The following is a 22,532-nucleotide window of genomic DNA, read 5'->3' as shown; positions in this document are numbered from 1 at the left end:
AGAGTTTCCAGACTGCAGAGAAGAGGAATCCAGATGGGACCTGGTAGAATCCCTGAGTTGAGGAACTGGAGTTGAGACACCAGAGAGAGCAAGACATCTAGAGCTTGCAGGATGTACCTGAGAGGAAAAAACTACAGAGAGAGAGAACTCTATTCTTTATGTTTAAAAAGTTAAGTAGAAAAATAAAAGAACCAAACCAACCTGTCTTTTTTTTAATGAGACAGAGACTCATTCTGTCAATCAGGCTGGAGGGCAGTGGCACAATCACAGACCACGGTAGCCTTGAACTCCTGGGCTCAAGTGACCTCCTGCCTCAGCCTCTCGAGAAGCTGGGACTACAGGTGTGTACCACCATGCTCAGCTAACTTTTAAATTTTTTTGCATACAGAAAGTCTTGCTATGTTGCCCAGGCTGGTCTTGAACTCCTGGGCTCAAGCACTCCTCCCACGTTGGCCCCCCAAAGCACTAGAATTACAGGCATGAGCTACCATGCCCAGCCCAAATCAAACGTCTAAGAATAAAAACTACAATGTCTGAGATAAAAAATGCAAAATTACACTGAGACAAAATACACATATACATGAGACTAATGAAAGATTAGACACTGCATAAGAAAGATTAATGAACACGAAGGCATAGCAATAGAAATGATCTAAAATGAGACACAGAGGAAAAAAAGTTTTAAAAAATGAAAAGAGCATCAGTAAGCGATAAGACAACTTTAAACAGCCTATTATACATGTAACTGGAGTCTGAAAGGGAGGGGAAGGTAGAGAAAAAACATTTGCAGAAATAATGGCCACCATTTTTCTAAATCTGATAAAAATTATAATCCAAGAAGTTCAACAAATGTCAAGCACAAGAAACACAAAGAAAACTATATCAAGACACATCCTAAATTGCTCAAAACTGGTGATAAAGAGAAAAATCTTAAAAGAAGCCAGAGATAAAACACATTTATATAGATAAAAAAGATAATAATGACAACAGATTTCTCATTGAAAACAATGATAATGAGAAGACAAAGGAATAACATCTTTAGAGTACTATACATTTGAAAAACTGTTAACTGATTACATATCCTGCAGAAGTATCTTTCAAAAAGGCAAAATACTTTTTCAGACACACAAAGCTGAAAGAAGTAATTCCCAGCAAATTCTCACTACAAGAATATTAAAGGAAGTCCTTCAGACAGAGGAAAAGTGACATCAGATGGAAAGATGGATCTACACAAAAGAAGGAAGAGCACTAAAAACAGTAACTACATAGCTATCCTAACTGTCACTGACCAATCCCCGGCTTTAACGGAGCCTTGTCAAGATGAGCAGATACGCCTGACTCCTAGCTGATCCCAAATATCTGAGCAATGAACACTTATTGTTGTATAAAAAAAGGAAAAAGGATATCCATTAAGACAATAAAAAGACAAGCCACATATTGTGAGATGTACCTGCAATACATATACTCCAAAGTAAGATTTGTATCTGAGTTAATGACTTTTACAAATCAGAAAAGCAACCCCAATTAAAAACTGGTCAAAGGCTTGAACTGGTACTGCACAAGAGAATATTCAAATAGTCAATAAGCATATGAAAAGGGATTAGAACCATAAGACAGGAGGAAAATGTTATGACAAGAGGAAAAGGTGTAACTTACCAAGCACTGACCAGGACACAGAGCAATAAGATGCATTTAGTAGAAGTGTTAAACTGATTCGACCACTTTGGAAAACTGGCCATATCTATTAAAGCTAAACATATGGATACCCTATGACCTAGCATATTTATATGACCAATGAAAATGAGCTCTATGTAAACAAGACAGGTAAAAGAATGTTCACGGTAGCTTTATTTATATTAGCCCATATAACCCAAATGTCCATTAACAGTACAATACATATATATTCTCACAATTAAGTTCTATACAGCAATAAAAACAAAACATTTTACAACTATACACAACATGGATAAATCTCACAAAATAATTTTGGGCCATAGAACTCATACACCTAAGAATACATATGATATAATTCCATTTATCTACAGTTCCCAGAACAGGTAATATAATCTATGATGACAGAAATCAGAAAAGGGGTTACCTTTGTGGTGAAGCATTGAACAGCAGAGGGCTTAAGAGAGCTTCATGAGGTGAAGAAGTTATGTACATTCACCTGTGTGGAGGTTATATGGATGGATGTATGGGATGGGAGTGGTGTATGTGTGTATGTGTATAAAAATTCCTCAAGCGCATTTAAGATTTCTATATTTTTCATATATTATAATGTACTTCAATAAAAAATGAAATGGAAAAAATTCTTAAAACTTCTATGAAAGTGAGGGAGTTGGGGGGGAAAGATAGCTCATACATTGCTGGTGGGAGAGTAAACTGGTCTAGCTCCATAACAGATATTCGGTAGCAATGTGAATATTACAGATACACATAACTCTTTGACTCAGCAAATCAATTTCTAGTAATCTATCTTCAGAAATATTTACTCATATGTAAAATATTGTTATGTATAAGGGCAATATGAAAACATTTTTTATTAGCAAAAGGTTGGTAAGAACTTAAATATCCATCAACAAGAAGCTAATTGTTAAAAAAATGACACTGTGGGACATCCTTAAGCTTCCTACACATCCTGTTTTTGTTTTGTTTTGTTTTGTTTTTAAAAGAGACAGGGTCTTGATCTGTCATTCAGGCTGGAGTGCAGCAGCACCCATCTCCAACCTCTGGGCTCAAGCGATCCTCCTGCCTCAGCCTCCCAACTAGCTGGAACGACAGGCACATGCCACTATGCCCGGCTAATTTTTCTGATGAGGTCTTGCTATGTCACCCAGGCTGGTCTTGAACTCCTGGGATCAAGTGATCCTCCCTCCTTAGCCTTCCAAAGTTCTGGGACTGCAGGTGTGAGCCACTGTGCCCAGCCACATCCTTAAATAATGAGGTTTGTTACACATTAATGTGGGACAATCTCTAAGTATACTGCATGGCTAACAAAGCAAATATAGTATCAAAAAAAGGAGGGGAAAGACTGTATCTATCATCTACCTGCTGTATAGACATCAGGTATCTCTGGAAGGATAAAATGGATCACCTCTGGGAGGAAACTAATTAGCTGGGAGACAAAGATTGAAAGGTCTTATTAATTATCTATCCTTTGAAAACCATATGAATATAGGGTAATCCTTACTTTACGATATAACTATTTGTGCTATCAGGTTGTTGTTAAAAAAAGATAAATTGACCTTTTTTAAGTAAATAAGTTATAAAAGCAAAGATTTCAGAATTGAGTACATAAGGATTTTAAGATTTTGATTTGTGCTCCTTTTTATTATTTGTAAGCATGAGGAACTCACCCATACTGTGTTGTTGTCAATACTGCTCCTCTCTTTTCCTTTTCAAGTTTTAACTTCTTCTTTCTTTCAATATTGGCCAGAGTTGGATAGTTTCTAGAAAATAATAAAAGTTAATTATAATACGGCTTTTACAGTACAACTTTAAATAAGCAATCAAGCAATTGCTGAATTTAGCAATTTTGTTTAACAACTAACACAGCAAATTATAAACCTTTAACTGCTTCTACAATTTTTTAAGAGGGAAAAAAGTACTTATAACAATGTTCCTCAAAGTGTGGACCAGTTGCTGATCCACAAACTTTGCTAGCAGTCTGCAACTAGATAAAAAGGGTATACTGGAATTTAAATCAAATATCTCATACAATGTGCTCAAACTGATCTAATTCATTTATATGGCATGTACCTATAAATACTGCTTTAAAAAAATTTTAAGTCTATTCAATTTATTCTAGTCACTACCTTTTATTTCTTTCTTTCTTATTCATTTATTTATTTTTGAGTCGGAATCTCGCTCTGTCACCCAGGTTGGAGTGCAATGGCACAATCTCAGCTCACTGCAACCTCAGCCTCCCGGGTTCAAGCAATATTCCTGCCTCAGCCTCCCAAGAAGCTGGGATTACAGTCACCTGCCATCAAGCCCAGCTAATTTTTGTTGTTTTTTTTTTGTTTTTGTAAAGACAGGGTCTCACCATGTTGGCCAGGCTGGTCTTGAACTCCTGACCTCAGGTGATCCACCCACCTCAGCCTCCCAAAATGCTGGGATTACAGGCATGAGCCACCACGCCCGGCCAAGTCTATTCAATTTCTTATGCAAATACATGCTAGGTATATTGAAGTTACCAAGATGACGAGGAGACAGTTCTCAAAAAATTTACAGGCCAGGCACGGTGGCTCAGGCCTGTTAATCCTAGCATTTTGGGAGGCTGAGGTGGGCAGATCATTTGAGGTCAGGAGTTTGAGACCAGCTTGACCTACATGGTGAAACACCATCTCTACTAAAATACAAAAATTAGCCAGGTGTGGTGATGGGCGCCTGTAATCCCAGCTACTTGCGAGGCTGAGGTAGGAGAATCGCTTGAACCCAGGAAGTAGAGGTTGTAGCAAGCAGAGATCGCGCCACTGCACTCCAGCCTGGGTGACAGAGCAAGACTCCCTCCCAATAAACAAACAAACAAACAAACAAACAAACAAATAAATAAATAAATATACAGTCTACCAGGAGGATAAGAAAAACACACAAATAGCGATAACATAAGACAAAAGTACCCCAAAGGGTATAAAGATTTGTGTGAGGGATGGTGTGGAATGGAAAGACTTTATCTAATTGGAAAAATCCATACAGAAAAGAAATGAAAGAAATTGGTCTTAAATGGTAACAGAAATGAGAGTGTGCTAAACAGGCCAAACAATGCAAACAAACCAAGACTTCAGAAAGTGAAAGAGGCTGGGCACAGTGGCTCATGCCTGTAATCCCAGCACTTTGGGAAGCTGAGATGGGTGGGTCACTTGAGGTCAGGAGTTCGAGACCAGCCTCGCCAACATGGTGAAACCCCATCCCTACTAAAAACACAAAAACTTAGCTAGGCATGGTGGCAGATGCCTATAATCCCAGCTACTCAGGAGGCTGAGACAAGAGAATTGCTTGAACCCAGGAGGTGGAGGTTGCAGTGAGCTGAGATCACGTTACCGCACTCCAGCCTGGGTGACAGAGCAAGATTCTGTCTCAAAAAAAAAAAGTGAAAGAGATATCTGGAGAATGATGAGTAATTAATACAGTAGGAAACACAGTTATAGGCCATCAGACTGGAAAGGAAGACTCAGGCCAAAATATGCCTTGAATACCAAACTAGAAAGTTTATATTTAATTCAGCAGGTGATGGAGAGCCACAGAAAGTTATGAACAGGGAGAGATATGTACAAGGCAGTGATTAAGATGAAATCTGACAGAAGTGTGCAAGATTAATTGCTTTCTTTGTTTCTCTACACAGCTATGTGGAGATGCAGACACCAAACTTTCAGGGTGAGAGCAACAGATTCCAGGAGTATCAAAAACACAGAAGGAGGGGAACAGCTCTCTACTACTCAATCTGGCTGCTGATCAGAGTAAGTTTTGAGAAACATCAACAAACGTTCTCTGCCACTGCTTCTAGGACACTTCTCTACCTTCTTCCTATTTTTAATAATTTCATTACTGACTTAAATAGCACAGACAATATAGAAAGCCTATGGGTGGGGCATACTGAAAGACAGGAATGGAAATGACATTGGGTAAGTAGTTTAGTAATCAGAAAAAAATGCAATGAATTTCAATGAGGACAGTGTGAAGCAATATATATCCAGTCAAGAAAAACAGACTCAATAAAAAAAAGATGATGAATGTACAAACTATAAATAAACATAAAAGGAAACGATCAAGGTCATAGGAGATAAAAATCTGACAGTCAGCAATATATGACTACATTTTTAGAAAGCAAACATAATCTAAGGTTATATGAAGTAGACTCTGGCACTTTTATGAGTATGAAATCTTCCTCCAGGATACTCAAAAGCAGTCAGATACTCTCAGGGTACTGTTTCCAGTTCTGTACTTCCAAACTAAAGGAACACTGAGGGGGAAAAAAAAAAAAAGACTTGGAAGGGATTCAGAAGAGACTCAAAGATGATTAATAGGATGAAAAATAAAACCTCCAAAGAAAGATGAAAGGAACTATTTGCAGCCTTTAAAAGAAGATGAGAAGTGGCAATAAAAATAGTTTTACAGAGAGGATGGTCCAGTTGTTCCGAAACTGAAGAGAATATGCAGAAGTAGAAATGAGAAAACCAGTGATGACTTTCACAGGCCTCACAGTGGCGAGACATGTAACTCACAGCTACTCAACACCCTCCACAACTTTCAAATTTACTTCTTATTACTTAAGTTTCTTCAACATTTTTGCAGAGTATTGCAGACTCTTACCATGCTGGGCTATATGTCACATGATAAAATTTGGCACTACAGTGTACCATGTACCAGACAGCAGATGCTAGGTAACTGCTTTTCAATGGTAAAGAATTTAAACGTGTCATAGCAAGTGGATTTTAGGTAAGATATAAGAAAGAATTCCCTAAATGAAACATCAAAGATGTGATGTATAGAAACTCCTTTGATGGAAGCCTTCTAAAACAGTGAATTTTCTCTTTCTGGCAGACTGCAGTATCATGTTCCTAAAGGCAAAGAAACTTATCTTCCTAAAGTTAAGTATCATGTTCCTAAAGGTAAGGAAATTTGTATTCCTAAAATTAAGTATCATGTGCCTAAAAGTAAGATTAGAGTTTTAAAAAGTTGTAAGATTTTATTTTTCTTGGTGCTGAAATCATTTTCCCTAAAGCCAAATCATACAGCATTGGTACCGCATAGGTCAGGAATTAAGAAAGAATCACTTTTTTTGGTGGCTTTTTTGGGGAGGTAGGGGAAAGCAGGTTATTAGTGGAAAGCCTTAAAAGTTACCAAATTAAATACTCTCTTCCAAAATCTATTACATTCTTATTTACACAGAATACAGATATTTAAAACTAGGGGGGAAAAGGTTGCTAGAAAGCAAATTATCCCAAAAAAGAAAAACCAGAAACACAAGACCTAGTTACACACAAAAACAACAGTAGGAAGCCACACTCCACCAACATGAAGCTGAGATAAATGAATAAGGAAAAAAAAGGAGCTCTGATGAAGGAGTTCAGGTTCCTAAAGTACAAGAAATAACAAATCCAAAGACTATTGAAAAAAACATAAATGATGTCTTACATCGCAGTTACATACATGTAAAGCTTAGTTCAGTATCTCCTGTTAGAGAACGGACAAGATGAAGTTATAAAGACTATGACAAGGGAGATTGTCACCGTTGGTTTCTCTGTATTTTTATCTACTAAAATCATTTTCTCCCTATACTTCTATCTTTCCCCAGTTCACTAAGAGGAAATGGCCCTGAAACTATGCTTTTTTCCCTTCCTCTCTTCCCTCTCTTTCATTTTTTACCACTTCTTCACCTTCCCCATTGCCTATACCTTATGCCTCCAGTGACAATCTTTAAGCACTACAGAGCCAACACATGGGCAAAGCGTGTTAACCATTACCTTAGCACAGATCATTCTGGTCACATTATTCTCTCCAATTTTTTCCTATGCTCAAATCACGACCCATTTATTGGCTTTTCCCCTCTGCCTGTTCTATAAAATATAGTCACTCTTCCCACTCTCATTGAACCACAACTGCTTCCACACAAGCTACACTACTGTACTTTTATTTCTTTCCGAACATCAAAAAGATGTAGCATTCTTTAGGAGCAGATCTCCTGTGTGGAATTCTGCATGAACCAGGGAAACAAAAGGATTTCCTCAGAGTCACAGTAAGCGTTGAAATAAATTGTGAAACTACTCCACCTAGTGGACTCCCAGTCTGCTGTGAAAAATGTTCCACTATTTCTATAATAAAAGCAAGGTTTTGGAAACAAACCTCTACCACTCATTTTCCCTAAAGCCAAATTATACAGCACTGGTACTGCATAGGTCAGGAATTAAAAAAGAATCACCTTTTTTGGTGGCTTTTTTGGGGAGGTAGGGGAAAGCAGGTTATTAGTGGAAAGCCTTAAAAGTTATCAAATTAGGCCGGGCAAGGTGGCTCAAGCCTGTAATCCCAGCACTTTGGGAGGCCGAGACGGGCGGATCACGAGGTCAGGAGATCGAGACCATCCTGGCTAACATGGTGAAACCCCATCTCTACCAAAAAATACAAAAAAACTAGCTGGGCGAGGTGGCGGGTGCCTGTAGTCCTGGCTACTCGGGAGGCTGAGGCAGGAGAATGGCATAAACCCGGGAGACAGAGCTTGCAGCGAGCTGAGATCTGGCCACTGCATCCAGCCTGGGCGACAGAGCGAGACTCTGTCTCAAAAAAAAAAAAAAAAAAAAAAAAATTAAATACACTAGATACCTCTGAGTCTGACCTGAAAAATACAGAGATGAAGAAATAAAGACAAAGATGTACTTTTGTTAAAGATAAAGAAGCTGCATGCCAAGCAAACCTTCAGAGTTTTCTTTAGGCTTTAAAATTCTTACTCTGTGAACTCTTTCACAAGCTTTTCCTAACACAGCAATTACATAAAGACCTTATTTTTCCTGCATGTCAAAGAATATAGTGGCTTCATCGGAAAGAATGTAGCTCTCGTAGAAAGACTAAATTCATGAAATAAGGACTATTCTGCCATACCAATGTGGAACTTATTCTTTTTAGGAATTCAAGTAATATTTTTTAAAAATTGAGAATGACAGGAATGTAGAAAGTAAGTACATTTTCGTAATAGGTGTTTTTTGTTTGTTTGTTTTTTTAAATTATACCTTAAGTTCTAGGGTACATGTATGTGCACAACGTGCTGGTTTGTTACATATGTATATTTGTGCCATGTTGATACGCTGCACCCATCAACTCGTCATTTATAATTCCCAATGCCATCCCTCCCCCTTCCCCCCGTTTGTTGTTTTTTTATTGAGACAGTCTCACTCTGTTGCCCAGCCTGGAGTACAGTGGCGCGATCTTGGCTCATTGCAACCTCCGCCCCCGAGGTTCAAGCAATTCTCCTGCCTCAGCCTCCCAAGTATCTGGGATTACAGGCACATGCCACGATGCCCGGCTAATTTTTGTATTTTTAGTAGAGATAGGGTTTCGCCATGTTGGCCAGGCTGGTCTTGAACTCCTGACCTCAAGTGATCTGCCCGCCTCGGCCTCCCAAAATGCTGGGATTACAGGCGTGAGTCACCGCACCCGGCCCATAATAAGTCTTTTAAAAATTGCTAGTGCGGATAGTATTTGTGTATTTTTGAGAAATCTATCAAACATCCCAAAAGAAGAGCAGTATTTCCCATATCTTCCAATAAAACATACATATAGAAAAAACATATATAACATAAACTTCAGAATATGTTAAAGAGCAATAACCTGAGAAACAAAATATGGTAGAACCTCAGATGAACTCAGCCAGTGCCCAAAGAATTTTCAGAGCACTTACTAACAAAGCAACATCACAGGTACAAATAAACTTCATCCAAAACTGTCATCTTCACCCCATTTCCTCATTCTCTTTAAACACCTCTAAATTTCACAAACCTATAACCTCACTTATTGCCAACAGATTTTGCCCATTCCTCTTCCAAGGCACTTCTGCCTGCTATCATAGCATACCTCTGGAAACCAGAGCTAGACTCTATCCCCTCTGCCCCCACCTGTCCTACATAAAAAGAATCACCAGCAAGCCTATCAAACACTTGCTCAAGCCAATCCTTTATTCAGAAGAATAGAGCTGCTTCCAAAACTCACAGTTTTGAAATTCCACTGTGCCACTAAGAACTAAAGCAAACACTTCTAATAGCCTATTCTCCCCCATTCCTTAACAATTTTGTTTTGGGGCATCCCATCAACTCCACTCCCACTGAAGGGGGTCAAGCAACCCACTTCTAGCCAATGAGATCCATATAAGTATCTCCTGGTTGGAACTAAAAACAAAGCTACTGTTTTCCCAATGAAAAGGGGGGAAATAAGGCTACATATACCTTTTGCCTTTTTCTCTTCTTTCTGCCTATTCTGTGGCTTAATATTTGCATATGCAAGAACTTTCTGGTGACAGGCAAGAGGAGAGCCACCTACTCCGGTGCAACAAGAGACCGCCTGTGTCCATGGTACTGTCATGCAGCAACAGCAGCCCTGAATTTTTTTTTTTTTTTAAACCTTGGGAAAACAACACCTCTTCGCACTAAGCCATGGTAGTAAGGTTGCCATTTCATTTCCTAGAGCATGACTAGCTGACGCAAGCACCACTGCACCCTACCATCTCCTTTTATCTGAATACTTTCCATGCTCAAATAGGCATATCTTGATTTAAAACTAACTATCCTCCTAAACAATTTGGCAGTTCTTCATAAAGTTAAACATATGCTTACCATATGACTAACCAATCCCACTCCTGGATATTTATCCAAGCCAAATAAAACCCTATATTCAAAACAAAAACCTACACATGAATGTTTATGAAGACTTTACATAATGGCTAACTACTGGAAACAACACTCAACTGGGAATGGATAAACAAACTGTGATGCATCCACACAAAGGAAAAGAGTAATACTCAGCAATAAAAAACAAACAACTGTTACAAGGAACAACATGGATAACTCTCAAATGCAGACTAAAAATAAGTGAGTTAGACTATAAAGGCCACATACTATATGATTCCATTTATGTGATGTTTCTGCAGAAGTATGAATATAAGAACAAAAAATAAATCAGTGGTTGCCAGTGGGTGGAGGGGAGGCTGCCATCAGGGCATAAGGCAATTTTCCAGGTGAAGAAAAACTGTTCTATATCATGATTCTGGTGGTATTTACATGACAGTATATATTTGTCAGAACTATCCACTAAAAAGGGTGAATTTCACTATATGTACAATATACATTAAAATAAATTGGGGGAGGGAGGCACATCACCTCTTACAGGAAGTCTTGAAAAACAAATTGATGGCCCTCCCCTCCAGAAACTCAAATATCTCTTGACTAGTCAGGATTATCCCTACATAGCTAAAATTAATGCTTCAGTTACCTGTGGTCTTATGGCCACCTAATGTATATTTATTCATTTCATATTACAGTGAGAATCCTAAAGGCAAGAGGTTATTTATGTCTGTTTTTGGTGAACTCAGCCACATATAGAAAGAAATCTCTGTCCTTTCAAATACTGAATGTTCACCTCTAATTTTCAAACTAAACTACTGTCAAGAAGTTATTCAAAGATAAGCAAAATGTCTATTAACATTTATTGAAAGGTTGCTGAGATTTCTTGCTAACATTAGAAAATCAAACTAGTCTTCTACAAGAACTTTATATAAATACATGCTGCCTAAGCTAGTTTTCATCTTCAAATATTAATATTCCTCAAGTTTCTCTAGCCAGTGGAAAATTTTTCCTTTAAACATTTGTTACACAAAACCATAAGGGGGCATAGTTCACACTCACGTAGGGAAAAGTCATTAATACTTCAAAATACGGATCAATTTGGTTTGTCTCAGTGACTGTCTACCCTATGTAGTGAGAATTTAATGTTCAAAACCACAGCAGTTTAAGTACTATTAGTTACACTATAATTTCCAAGCATAATTATTAATCATATCAACATATTTCTGCCCAATTTCTCTAAAAACAACAAAGGTACAGCTAAAACATTACTTATAAATAAAAGTCTCAGTAAGATTTCTCCAACCACTTACTTGTGTGTACCAAAACAGAATTATACCCATAATAAAAATATCTTCAAGCCCCATTTACACACAATAACATTTACAAGCATTCCCTATAACTGTGGCACTATGGGATAGAAACAGCCAGGTAAAAGTTGGTTCTTACATTTCAGAGCTCACACTTAATTCAAGAATAAAAGACACATATGCAAAGAAGTTCACCAACAGGGTCATAATAAAGGATATCTGTGCTAAAGAGGCAGAAAGGAGAAACCATATTCAAAGAAGGGCAAGACATTTCTCTAGACAGATGAGAAAAAGTATCCCCAGAAGTAGATGGATTTCAGATGAGCTAAGAGCAATGAACAGAATTTTAAAGATGGAGAAGGTAAGGCCGGGCGCAGTGGCTCACACCTGTAATCCCAGCACTTTGGGAGGCTGAGGCGGGTCAATCACGAGGTCAGGAGATTGAGACTATCCTGGCTAACATGGTGAAACCCCGTCTCTACTAAAAATACAAAAAAAATTAGCCGGGTGTGGTGGCGGGCGCCTGTAGCCCCAGGCTGAGGGAGGCCCAGGGAGGCTGAAGCAGGAGAACGGCGTGAACCCAGGAGGCGGAGCTTGCAGTGAGCCGAGATCGTAACACTGCACTCCAGCCTGGGCGACAGAGCGAGACTCCATCTCAAAAAAAAAAAAAAAAAAAAAGAAAAGATGGAGAAGGCAAGATCTTCCAGAAGCAGCACCATGAACAAAACTAAAAGGGCAAAAGTTCACAAACCCTGTATGAGATATGATAAATAACAAGTTTGGCTGAGACAAAAAGCCCCTATAAGCAAATAATGTGGAAATAACCAGAAAAGACAAGTGAAGCCCACATTATAGGATTCTGGTTGCTAGTTCTACGGAGTTTTATTCTCACGGGCATTTTAGTTGATTAAAAATAAAATCAGTTTAAGAAACGTTTAAATTTTACACTACACAGTCATCCATATAACTAAGAAACATATGCATATTGAACATCTAATTTTGCACCACAAAACAACACAAAGAAAATACCCTAAACTTCTCTTCGGTCAAGCCAACTTCTCAAGTCAGATAGCACTGCCAAGTGTTCACTTGAAGACTACATTTCAATTGTGTGGGTTTTCTTGAACAGGATGTAGCAACTGAGCCAGAGCTGGGATTTTGCCAGATGAGTGCAATGGAGGACAAAGGAAGAAGGAAGCTGAGATACTGACAGGAACAGCTGAAGTGAGCTAGGCTGGGTAGGGAAGTGAAGGAAGAAGGAATATGACAGAAAAACAAAGTAAAGAGGATGGGAAGCCCCAACTATTCCAAGCCTGGTAGAGGTGACAGTGAGCTGGACGGATGGAAAGAGGAGTATGTCCAACTTTAGAATCCAGGATGTAAAGGAAGTGGCTGAAACTGCATGAAGGTGAAGGGCACTGGAAATTTATTTTGTTTTGTTTTGTTTGAGACAAAGTCTCGCTCTGTTACCCAAGCTGCAGCGCAGTGGCGTGATCATAGCCCACTGCAACCTCAAACTCCTGGGCTCAAGGGATCTTCCTGCCTCAGTCTCCTGAGTGGCTTGGACTACAGGTGCAGACCACTACTCCTGGCTAATTTTTTATTTTTGTAGATACAGGGTATCACTTGATTGCCCAGGCTTGGTGGTTAGAAATCTAAAAGTGAAAAGGTGTTGAATGAATTCAAAATATATACAATTCCACTGCAGCATCTAACATGCCAAGGGCGGGTGACAAAGGCAGTCAATCCCTGGGGAGGGTATGAGAATTGAAGACAGATAGCACAGAGCTCAAAGGAGAAGGGCCAAGGAGGAATCACCTGGAACCCTCATCAAGGAGGCCCTGTGTATGTCACAACATCAGTCACTTTCTGTTCTTGTTTTATTTGACCTTTCCATCGCAATCTGCACTGCTAACCGTATCTTCCTTCTCAAAATTCTCCCCTCCGCTGGCTTCCAGAGGAAGTTTTCTTCGACCTCTCTGGTTCCCACTCAGCAGGCTTGTTGGATTTTATTATTTATTAGACCTTTATGTTGGAAGGGCTCAAGGTTCAACATTAGGCTACCTTCTCTTTCCACTCTACCCTGTCTCTGTGGGGAATCTCTTCCATATTCACAGTTTCATGACTCAGAAAACTATCTCCAGTCTGGTCTGGTCCAAGTCCCAATGTCTACTCAACATCTTCAAATAGATGCCTCAGGATCTCCTCAGACTCAACAATGTCCAAACCAATACCTCCAAACCCCATCCTCTTCCAGTGTTCCCTGTGTCAGTAAGAGGTACCACCTTTCATAGAGGTGCTCAGTCCAGAAATCTGGAAGTCTCCTAAAACCTCTCTCCTCTTCAATCTCATTATCATTTAATCCCCACTGTCCATTTTCACCTCCCAAATGTTCTACATCCACCTAGTTCTCTCCACCCCCACAACTGCCATCTTTTTTTCTTACCTATACTCACAGTTCCTTGAACATGCTAACCTCTGTCTGACCACTAATCCCTGCCTCCCCTTTATCTTTTCCTAGTTAGTTCTGAGTTCAGCTACCCCTCCCTTTGTCATGAAACACCCTAATCTTCCAGAGTAGATGAAATCCCCTTCCTCTTTTTTTGTTTTGAGACAGAGTCTCGCTGTGTCACCCAGGCTGGAGTGCAGTGGCACAATCTCGGCTCACTGCAAGTTCCGCCTCCTGAGTTCACGCCATTCTCCTGCCTCAGCCTCCCGAGTAGCTGGGACTACAGGTGTGTGCCACCACGTCTGGCTAATTTTTTTGTATTTTTAGTAGAGACGGGGTTTCACCATGTTAGCCAGGATGGTCTTGATCTCCTGACCTTGTGATCCAACCGCCTCGGCCTCCCAAAGTGCTGGGATTACAGAAGTCCCCTTCCTCTTATATGCTGAGGGAGGGAATAGTAGAGGGTCATGGGAGAGTGAAAGTGCTATGGACAAAGTAGAAAGAGTAAAGTTGGTTACCATTAATTTAATAGTGATTCCACATTTCCCAGTTTAAATGATTTAATTTATACAACCACAAGATAGAAGAACCAAAGTTGGCAAATCGAGAAGTCACTTCAGACTTTCCCTATACCCTTCAGTAAACTCAAAGCTTCAGAAATTTAAGTTTAGTCAGATAACTTTCGAGTTGTTTTACAATCAGTGCTGACTAGTAACTGCTACCATTCCCCTCAAGAGAATTAAACATTTATAAAAGGGACTGACACCAATGAGCTGAACCAACCTCTAACTGATCAAAGTCAAGGCTAAGTAGCAGGGGAAAAAAACCTCGTGTCTTAGCAGTTAGGCCATTTCCATCCCATCTAGCAGGATACAATCTTTCATACCATCGTCATCAGCTCTTTATAATATACATGTCAGAAAGGAAGTGGAGTTAACTTCTTGTTTGATTACTGCTCTATGCAAAAAATGAAAGAAGAAGGAAAGAGGAGAAGAGAGGAGGAGGAGGAGGAGGAAGAGGAGGAAGAGGAAGAGGAGGAAGAGGAGGAAGAGAAGGAGGAGGAAGAGGAAGAGGAGGAAGAGGAGGAAGAGAAGGAGGAGGAAGAGGAAGAGGAGGAAGAGGACGAGGAGGAAGAGGAGGAAGAGAAGGAGGAGGAAGAGGACGAGGAGGAAGAGGAGGAGGAGGACGAGGACGAGGAAGAAGAAAAAGAAGAGGAAGAACAAGAGGAGGAAGAAGAAACAACCAACAGATAGAAAAGAAACAAGGAGAACAAACAAAACATTTTTTAAAAAAGCCCAGTTACTTGGGGAGTGATGTCATGAGGAGAAAAACTTGTATCTGCAAAGAAGCTACCTACAGAAGGCAAGGAGCTTCAGATCCCGTGCTTCAAAATTCCTAACTCAAACTACTTCTTGGTCTCAGTCCATTTTATGTTGCTATAACTGAATACGTAGATTGGATAATTTATAAAGAAAAAAAATTATTTCTTACAGTTTTGGTGGCTGGGTGGGGACTCTCTGTAGAGTCCCAAGGCAGCAGAGGGCATCACATGGCAAGGGGGCTCACAGGAGACAGGCAAACTGATCTTTATAATTGACTCACTCTGATGATAATAAGCCCACTCCCTTGATAATTCATGAATCCTTTAATCCATTAATCCACCAATCCATGAATGAATTAATCCATTTATGAGGGTTCTACCTTCACGATCCAATTACCTCCCAAAGGTCCCACCTCTCAACACTGCCACATTGGGGACCAAGTTTCCAACAAATGAACTTTTGGGGAACACATTCAAACCACAGCATGGTCCAAACTCCTTCAACTTCTAAGTTTGACCTTCCAATTGGCTAAGGCTCCCTTATCACTGCCATGGTTAAGTATTCTCACTCTACACTATTTAACAGTACTTCAGTCAACAAATATGTATTTCTCACATACTAAATTCTAGGCACTGTGCAAAGCACAGCAGAATCAAAGATGTATAAGAGCAGGGCCAACTACAATGCAATGTGACAAATGTACTATGGTTGTATAAACAAGCTATGTATTTGCAAAGGAGGTAGTAACTAATGTTTTAGGGCAGTGTATTTCAGGGACTGGCAACCAGCCAATCCACACACATCAGAGTAGAAATCAACTATGTCACTAAGCATGATATTTAGTTCAGCTGACATTTTTTCATTTTTTCTTATCAATAAAGGAAGTAATATACTGATTTATATTCTGGCACAAGGTCTTTTGTTATAGACTGGCACTCTGGTGACATAGAGGAAGTGAAGAGTAAGAAGAGAGTGGTAAGTCAGGCAACCTTTAAAACAGGCCTACAAGATAAATAAGATTTTGCCAAAGAGATCAAAGGAAAAAGGCATTCTAATATACTCTACTCCAGGTGGCCTAGATTCCTTCATTTGTTAGCCACAGATGCTCTTGAAATGCTATGTTATGTCCACCAAGTCCCTGTTGACTGGCTGGACCCGACTTGTTTAAAAATTGAATTCCTCGGCTGGGCGTGGTGGCTCACGCCTGTAATCCCAGCACTTTGGAAGGCCAAGACAGATGGATTACTTGAGGTCAGAAGTTCGAGACCAGCCTAGCCAACATGGCGAAACCCTGTCTCTACTAAAAATACAAAATTTAGTCAGGTGTGGTGGTGCACACCTGTAATCCCAGCTACTTGGGAGGCTGAATCACTTGAACTCAGGAGTTGGAGGTTGCAGTGAGCCGAGATTGCGCCACTGCACTCCAGCCTGAGTGACAGAGTGAGACTCTGTCTCAAAAAAAAAATTGATTTCTAATTGTCCCTTCACCCTCATCCAACTCTTTCCTTTGCACATAGTATTAATACCTGATACACGTTTGTTGAATTATATTTATTCTCAGTTAGTTCTGAATCTTCATGCTTCTGCTGGTCTCCCTCAGAATTACCTCTAAAGCTGTAAAGGGCAGCATCTAACTTTTTCACAGCAGAGTACATCTGGCACATCACCACCCATGTCAGTGTATTTAAACTGAACCTTAAACTAAGGTGAGCCAAGTACAAATGTAACCTGCTGTTCACAAGAGTTTGAAGTATCTTTCTTGACCTTTAAGGATAGTTCTTCTTGTTTTCATCCCAGGCTCTCTTTGTTTTTTAATTCCAGGAAAAGAGCAGTTGACTTTAAAAGTGCAACTGATCATTAGAGTAGTTCTGCATAGTCTTCCGCTTCAGGAAGAAGCGTTCTAGTCTTTTCTGAGAAGGCAGTATAACAGGGCCCTAGTGGAATTTCAAGTGTATTACAGCTAGACATCAACTAAACTTTCTTCCCTAGTAAGTGTAAAACCACAAGTTACATGGTGATGCTCAAATTTCTTTAATTACAGGAATGAATTCCTGATCTTCTCATTGTTAAGGAAAAGCACCTGTATATCTTAGCCTTAGCACCTGTATATCTTATTTAGAGGTAAGCCTGGGATGAAGACAAGAAGAACTATCCTTAAAGATCAAGAAAGATACTTCAAACTCTCGTGAGCAACAGGTTACATTTGTACTTGGCTCACCTTAACAGTTTTGGTTTAAGTCCACTGACATATGTGGTGATGTGCCAGATGTAATGTTCTGTGATAATACACTTCTGTATAATACACTTTTTGGTAAGAGTACCCACCCATTATTGCCTCAACCACTGAACATCTAATAGGTGACATGTAGTAGCCCCCCTCAAGAGCAACATACAGTCCCATTATGACACATTCGCTACTTAAATGAAGAGTTCTTATTAGGTCTTCCTAAAACTACATTCAATATTAGTCTTACATAATATGCCTTATGGTCCTGTTCCCTAGTTCCAGCATTCTAAGGGAATTCAATGAATTTAACTATATTAATAAGCCTTGCCACAGTAAAATAGTTATTTCACCGGTTTTGAACTCTACTCACTTCCTTCTTTCTTCCCTCCACCGTGCAATTTCCTCTGGAGTGTCTAACTTGATCTTCTTCATGCCAGGAGCATGCATCTAGGGGGAAAAAGCCTGCTGAACATCAGGAGGCAATATCATATGCTTTGGACTAATTTGGAGACTTTGTTTCTACAAGTAAACTTATGTTGGATACAATTTTAAAACTAAGTAAGGAGGTTGTATCTATCTGTACTATAACTTTTTCTTTAAAGGAAGAAGAAGAATCTATCATGTATTTAATTAGTGCTATTACTAGAGGGAAAAGGGGTAACATAATTTTGATTACAAAGTAGATATGTCACCCATTCTCTCAAACCACATTAAACACCCAAATGAATGACTTACCAACCAAAACCTAGAGAGGTCACTAAAGATATGAGTAGACGTGACAATCTGTAGCAGCATGGTGTAGTAAAGCAGTATACAATTTGGAGTCAAGAAACTGAGGTCCAAGAATCAGTTCTCAGGCCTTGGGCAATTCATTTTTTAAAATATTTTAAATGGGGCCAATATAAACAACTATAGTTGTTTGTGAGGAAAAACTTGAATAAATGATGTCAAAATCCTTACAAAGTACTCCATGAATGTTACTTATTATTAGGTATATAAATGAACAGTTGTGAAGATAACAGATCAATAAAATAAAAGAGCATGTATTTAAAATAGGATTAAAAAAACAGAACTTACATTTCTCCAATGGAACTGGACAATCTTCTCGTGTGCAGTAAAAGAGCAATCTACTTCAGGGCACTATAAGAGTTAAAAAGAAAAAACACTAATAAATGTTTTGCATGTTAAATTTACCCCACTATACATACACAGACATATTCTGGCTGTATTACATAGTTATCCCATCTACATGGTATTATCTCTGCATACTTATGTCAGTAGCAAAACAAAAATGACTCCAAAACAGGGCTGCCTTTAGGCAAAGGAATGACACTCTCAGAGTACATGGCACAATAATGTATCTTATTTACTTCTCCACTTGAGTGAAGGCATACATTAGTAAACCTGTGAAAAGTTAATTCCTATAGTTGAGGGGCATTCCCAAAAGCAGAAAAAGAACCTTTCCAAATCAAAGGCTTCCTTTTTAACCTTTTAAACATTTTGGTTAAGGTTTTCTAGAAAGTACTTGACAAGATGTGAACCAGCCTTTGAGGGTGACAGGAACGGCCACATTACACAGTATGGTTCAAGGGCAGACTTAAAGGGGAAAGAACTCATCAAGATGCACAAGGTAACTGGAGGGGACGACAGCCTCTTCCCAAGCAGTAGAGGTACACAAATACAAAAAGCTGCCAGAGCTCCCTTCTTTGCTACCACCTTACCTCCTCCCTGAAGCAGTGGGATCCCCACTTTCAAACCCCAGGGTCACTGCCCCCAGCTGTCAAGTCGTCAAACTATATTTCTGTGGAAACTATAAACTTTAAAGGAAAACAAGCTTGGAATTTCTACCAAATATACACATAGAAGAAGGCCACTTTGCTACATCAGTTTCAGGACAACTAAGAAAACCTACTTTTGTATGTTCAGACATGTGTTTGTCGTACTTTTCTTGATTTTTAAAACCACGATCACAGGTATCACAAAAAAAGTGAAAACTGGTTCCTTTCTTTTCTGCAAACAAAACAGAGAGGAATTAGGCTTTTGGTGAAAAATCTCTAATCAATAATAAAAACATAACTATTGTTCTAGTAATACACACTTTGATGTTTCCAATAACCCTTTCATGTGGGAGAAACTTGTGAGTATACTTCCAAAGAAAGTATACTTTCTTTCATTTTGTTTTTAACAAATATATTAGTAAAATCCAGGCATAATTTTAAACTTTTTAAATCCAAATAGTGCTAATATAAATTATGAGCAGATTGCAAATTGGTTATCTAATTAAGACTCAGTACAGAATATGTTGAAATGACCTGAAAATAGAGTAAAAACAGCAGCTCATCTTTTAGAAAAAAATAACTACCGCTGACCCTTGAAAAACACAGGTTTGAACTGCAAGGGTCCACTTATAAAAGGATTTTTTTCAATAAATATATTGCAAAAATTTTTTTGGAGATTGGTGACAATTTGGAAAACAGATAAACCACATAGCCTTGGAAATATCAAAAAAAAAAAAAAAGAAACAGTTAAGTATGTTAGGAAAGTATAAAATATATGTGGACACCATTCTATTTATATATTAACCAACTATTTATGTTATTGGTAAGACTTCCAGTCAACAGTAGGCCATCAGTAGTTAAGTTTTAGAGGAGTCAAAAGTTATACACAAACTTTTGACTGCACCCCTAACTGTTGTGTTGTTCAAATATCAACTATATGGCCAGGCTTGTTGGCTCACGCCTGTAATCCCAGCACTTTGGGAGGTAGAGGCAGGCGGATCACTTGAGGTCAGGAGTTCGAGACCAGCCTGGCCATAGTGAAACCCCAATTCTACTAAAACTACAAAAATTAGCCAGGCATAGTGGTGTGCGCCTGCAGTCCCACCTACTCTGGGAGGCTGAGGCAGGAGAATTGCTTGAACCCAGGAGGCGGAGGTTGCAGTGAGCCAAGATCGTACCACTGCACTCCAGCCTGGGCGACAGAGTGAAACTCCATCTCAAAAATAAATAAATAAATAAAATGAAAGTACCAAATATACAGCTATTTTTAAAACCACGGAAAAGAAAAAAAAATTAGGTAAATATTATTTTGAATCCCAATTTGCTATATTCATGTTTAACCACAAAATTCCTTTTTATAGCAAGGCTCCACTGTGTCAATAATGGAAGCAAAACACTGAAGACAGTTATGACAGAAATGCAAGACATAAAACAGTGACATAGGGACTAAGGGGTCAAATTCAAGAACATCTTTCAAATACCTTTTTTTTCTGTTTTCTACTGGGAGGTAAGCTGAAGTCTGTGAATTTTGCATCATTCTTTCGTGGATAATAAGAATGTTTAACTAAAAAAAAGAGATCCATAGACGTTTGAAACAATATAATTATTTAAATTATAATTAAATTTTATCTACTATAGCATGTTACAAATATTTCAGTAAAAACACTGGTAAACTACCCTTCTAGGAGGAATAGTAGGTCAAACAAAATAACAAAGATGAAGATTAGTCTACCAAATGACTACTTTTCAAACAAAGACTGGTGTGATATGTCCACAGATGCTTTAGGCGTCAAAGTTCAGAAATGGACAACCTAACCTGATGAAATTCCTTCGGTTATTTCAAATGTCAGAAATGTAACCAGTAAAATCCCCAACACAGCTCCTTCAGCATCAATTTCACATCAGGAAAACAGAACCTTGTGAAATATGTCTCCTCTCAAATCCCACTGTACTTTTCTATTCTTATTACCATGCCCCAAGTCAGAAATTCTGATCTTCCACCAGATTACTCCTAGATTGTCTTCCAGTTCCTAACCCTCCTCTTCCAACAAACCTTGCATACTGACACCAAAAAAAAAAAAAAAATTCTCCAATCCTGTCACAACTTGACTCAAAAATCTGCATATGGGCCAGGCATGGTGGCTCATGCCTATAATCCTAGCACTTTGGGAAGCTGAGGCAGGAGGACTGCACAAGGCCAGGACTTCAGGACCAGCCTAGGTAACCTCGCATGACCCCATTTCTACAAAAAAATTTAAAAATTAGCTTGGCATGATGGCACACACCTGTAGTCCTAGCTGCAGTGGAGGCTGAGGTGGGAGGATCCCTTGAGCTCAGGAGTTTGAGGTTGCAGTAAGCCATGATCATGCCACTACACTCCAGCCTGGGCAACAGCACAAGACCTTGTTTATGTCTCTTTTTTAAAAATTATTCTTTTTACAGAGATAGGGTCTCACTACATTGCCCAGGCTCATCTCACACTCCTGGCCTCAACCAATCTGCCTGCCTCAGCCTCCCAAAGTCCTGGGACTACAGGCATAAGCCACCATGCCCAGCTGACCCTGTCTCTTATTTATTTATTCATTTTTTGGTGGAGGGGGGAGATGGAGTTTTGATCTTGTTGCCCAGCCTAGAGTGCAGTGGCACAACCTTGGCTCACTGCAACCTCCGCTTCCCAGGTTCAAGCGATTCTCCTGCCTCAGCCTCCTGAGTAGCTGGGATTGCAGGCATGTGCCACCACGCCTGGGTAATTATTTTATTTTTTAGTAGAGACAGGGTTTCACCATGTTGGTCACACTGGTCTCGAACTCCTGACCTCAAGTGATCCACGTGCCTCGGCCTCTCAAAGTGCTGGGATTACAGGCATGAGCCACTGCACCTGGCCCCGTCTCTAAAAAAAAAAAAAAAGTAGGGGGAGGGGCTGGCATGATGGCTCACGCTTATAATTCCAACACTTTGGGAGGCCAAGGTGGGCGGATCACTTGAGCCCAGGAGTTCGAGATCAACCTGAGTAGCCTGGCAAGACTGTGTCTCTACAAAAAATACAAAAATTAGCCAGACTTGGTGGTGTGTGCCTGTAGTCCCAGCTACTTGTGAGGCTGAGATGGGAGAAACACTT

The 22,532-nt window shown here is 39.4% G+C and overlaps 1 protein-coding gene across 1 annotated transcript in view; it reads right to left on the bottom strand.

The window, feature by feature from the left end:
• The window catches only part of NUFIP1 (nuclear FMR1 interacting protein 1), a 54,213-nt gene that overhangs the window by 26,475 nt on the left and 5,206 nt on the right, over positions 1-22,532 (bottom strand). The window contains 6 exon segments of the mRNA XM_017870985.1: positions 3,360-3,452; positions 18,007-18,083; positions 18,714-18,776; positions 19,549-19,631; positions 19,634-19,646; positions 20,896-20,978. Coding sequence (XP_017726474.1) covers positions 3,360-3,452; positions 18,007-18,083; positions 18,714-18,776; positions 19,549-19,631; positions 19,634-19,646; positions 20,896-20,978 — 412 coding nt within the window.

This window comes from Rhinopithecus bieti, unplaced genomic scaffold (genome assembly GCF_001698545.2).
Source record: "Rhinopithecus bieti isolate Rb0 unplaced genomic scaffold, ASM169854v2 scaffold_5273, whole genome shotgun sequence".
NCBI classification, from domain to species: domain Eukaryota; kingdom Metazoa; phylum Chordata; class Mammalia; order Primates; family Cercopithecidae; genus Rhinopithecus; species Rhinopithecus bieti.
The sequence above is the reverse complement of the archived record's forward strand: the minus strand, read 5'-3'. Positions and strand labels throughout refer to the sequence as shown.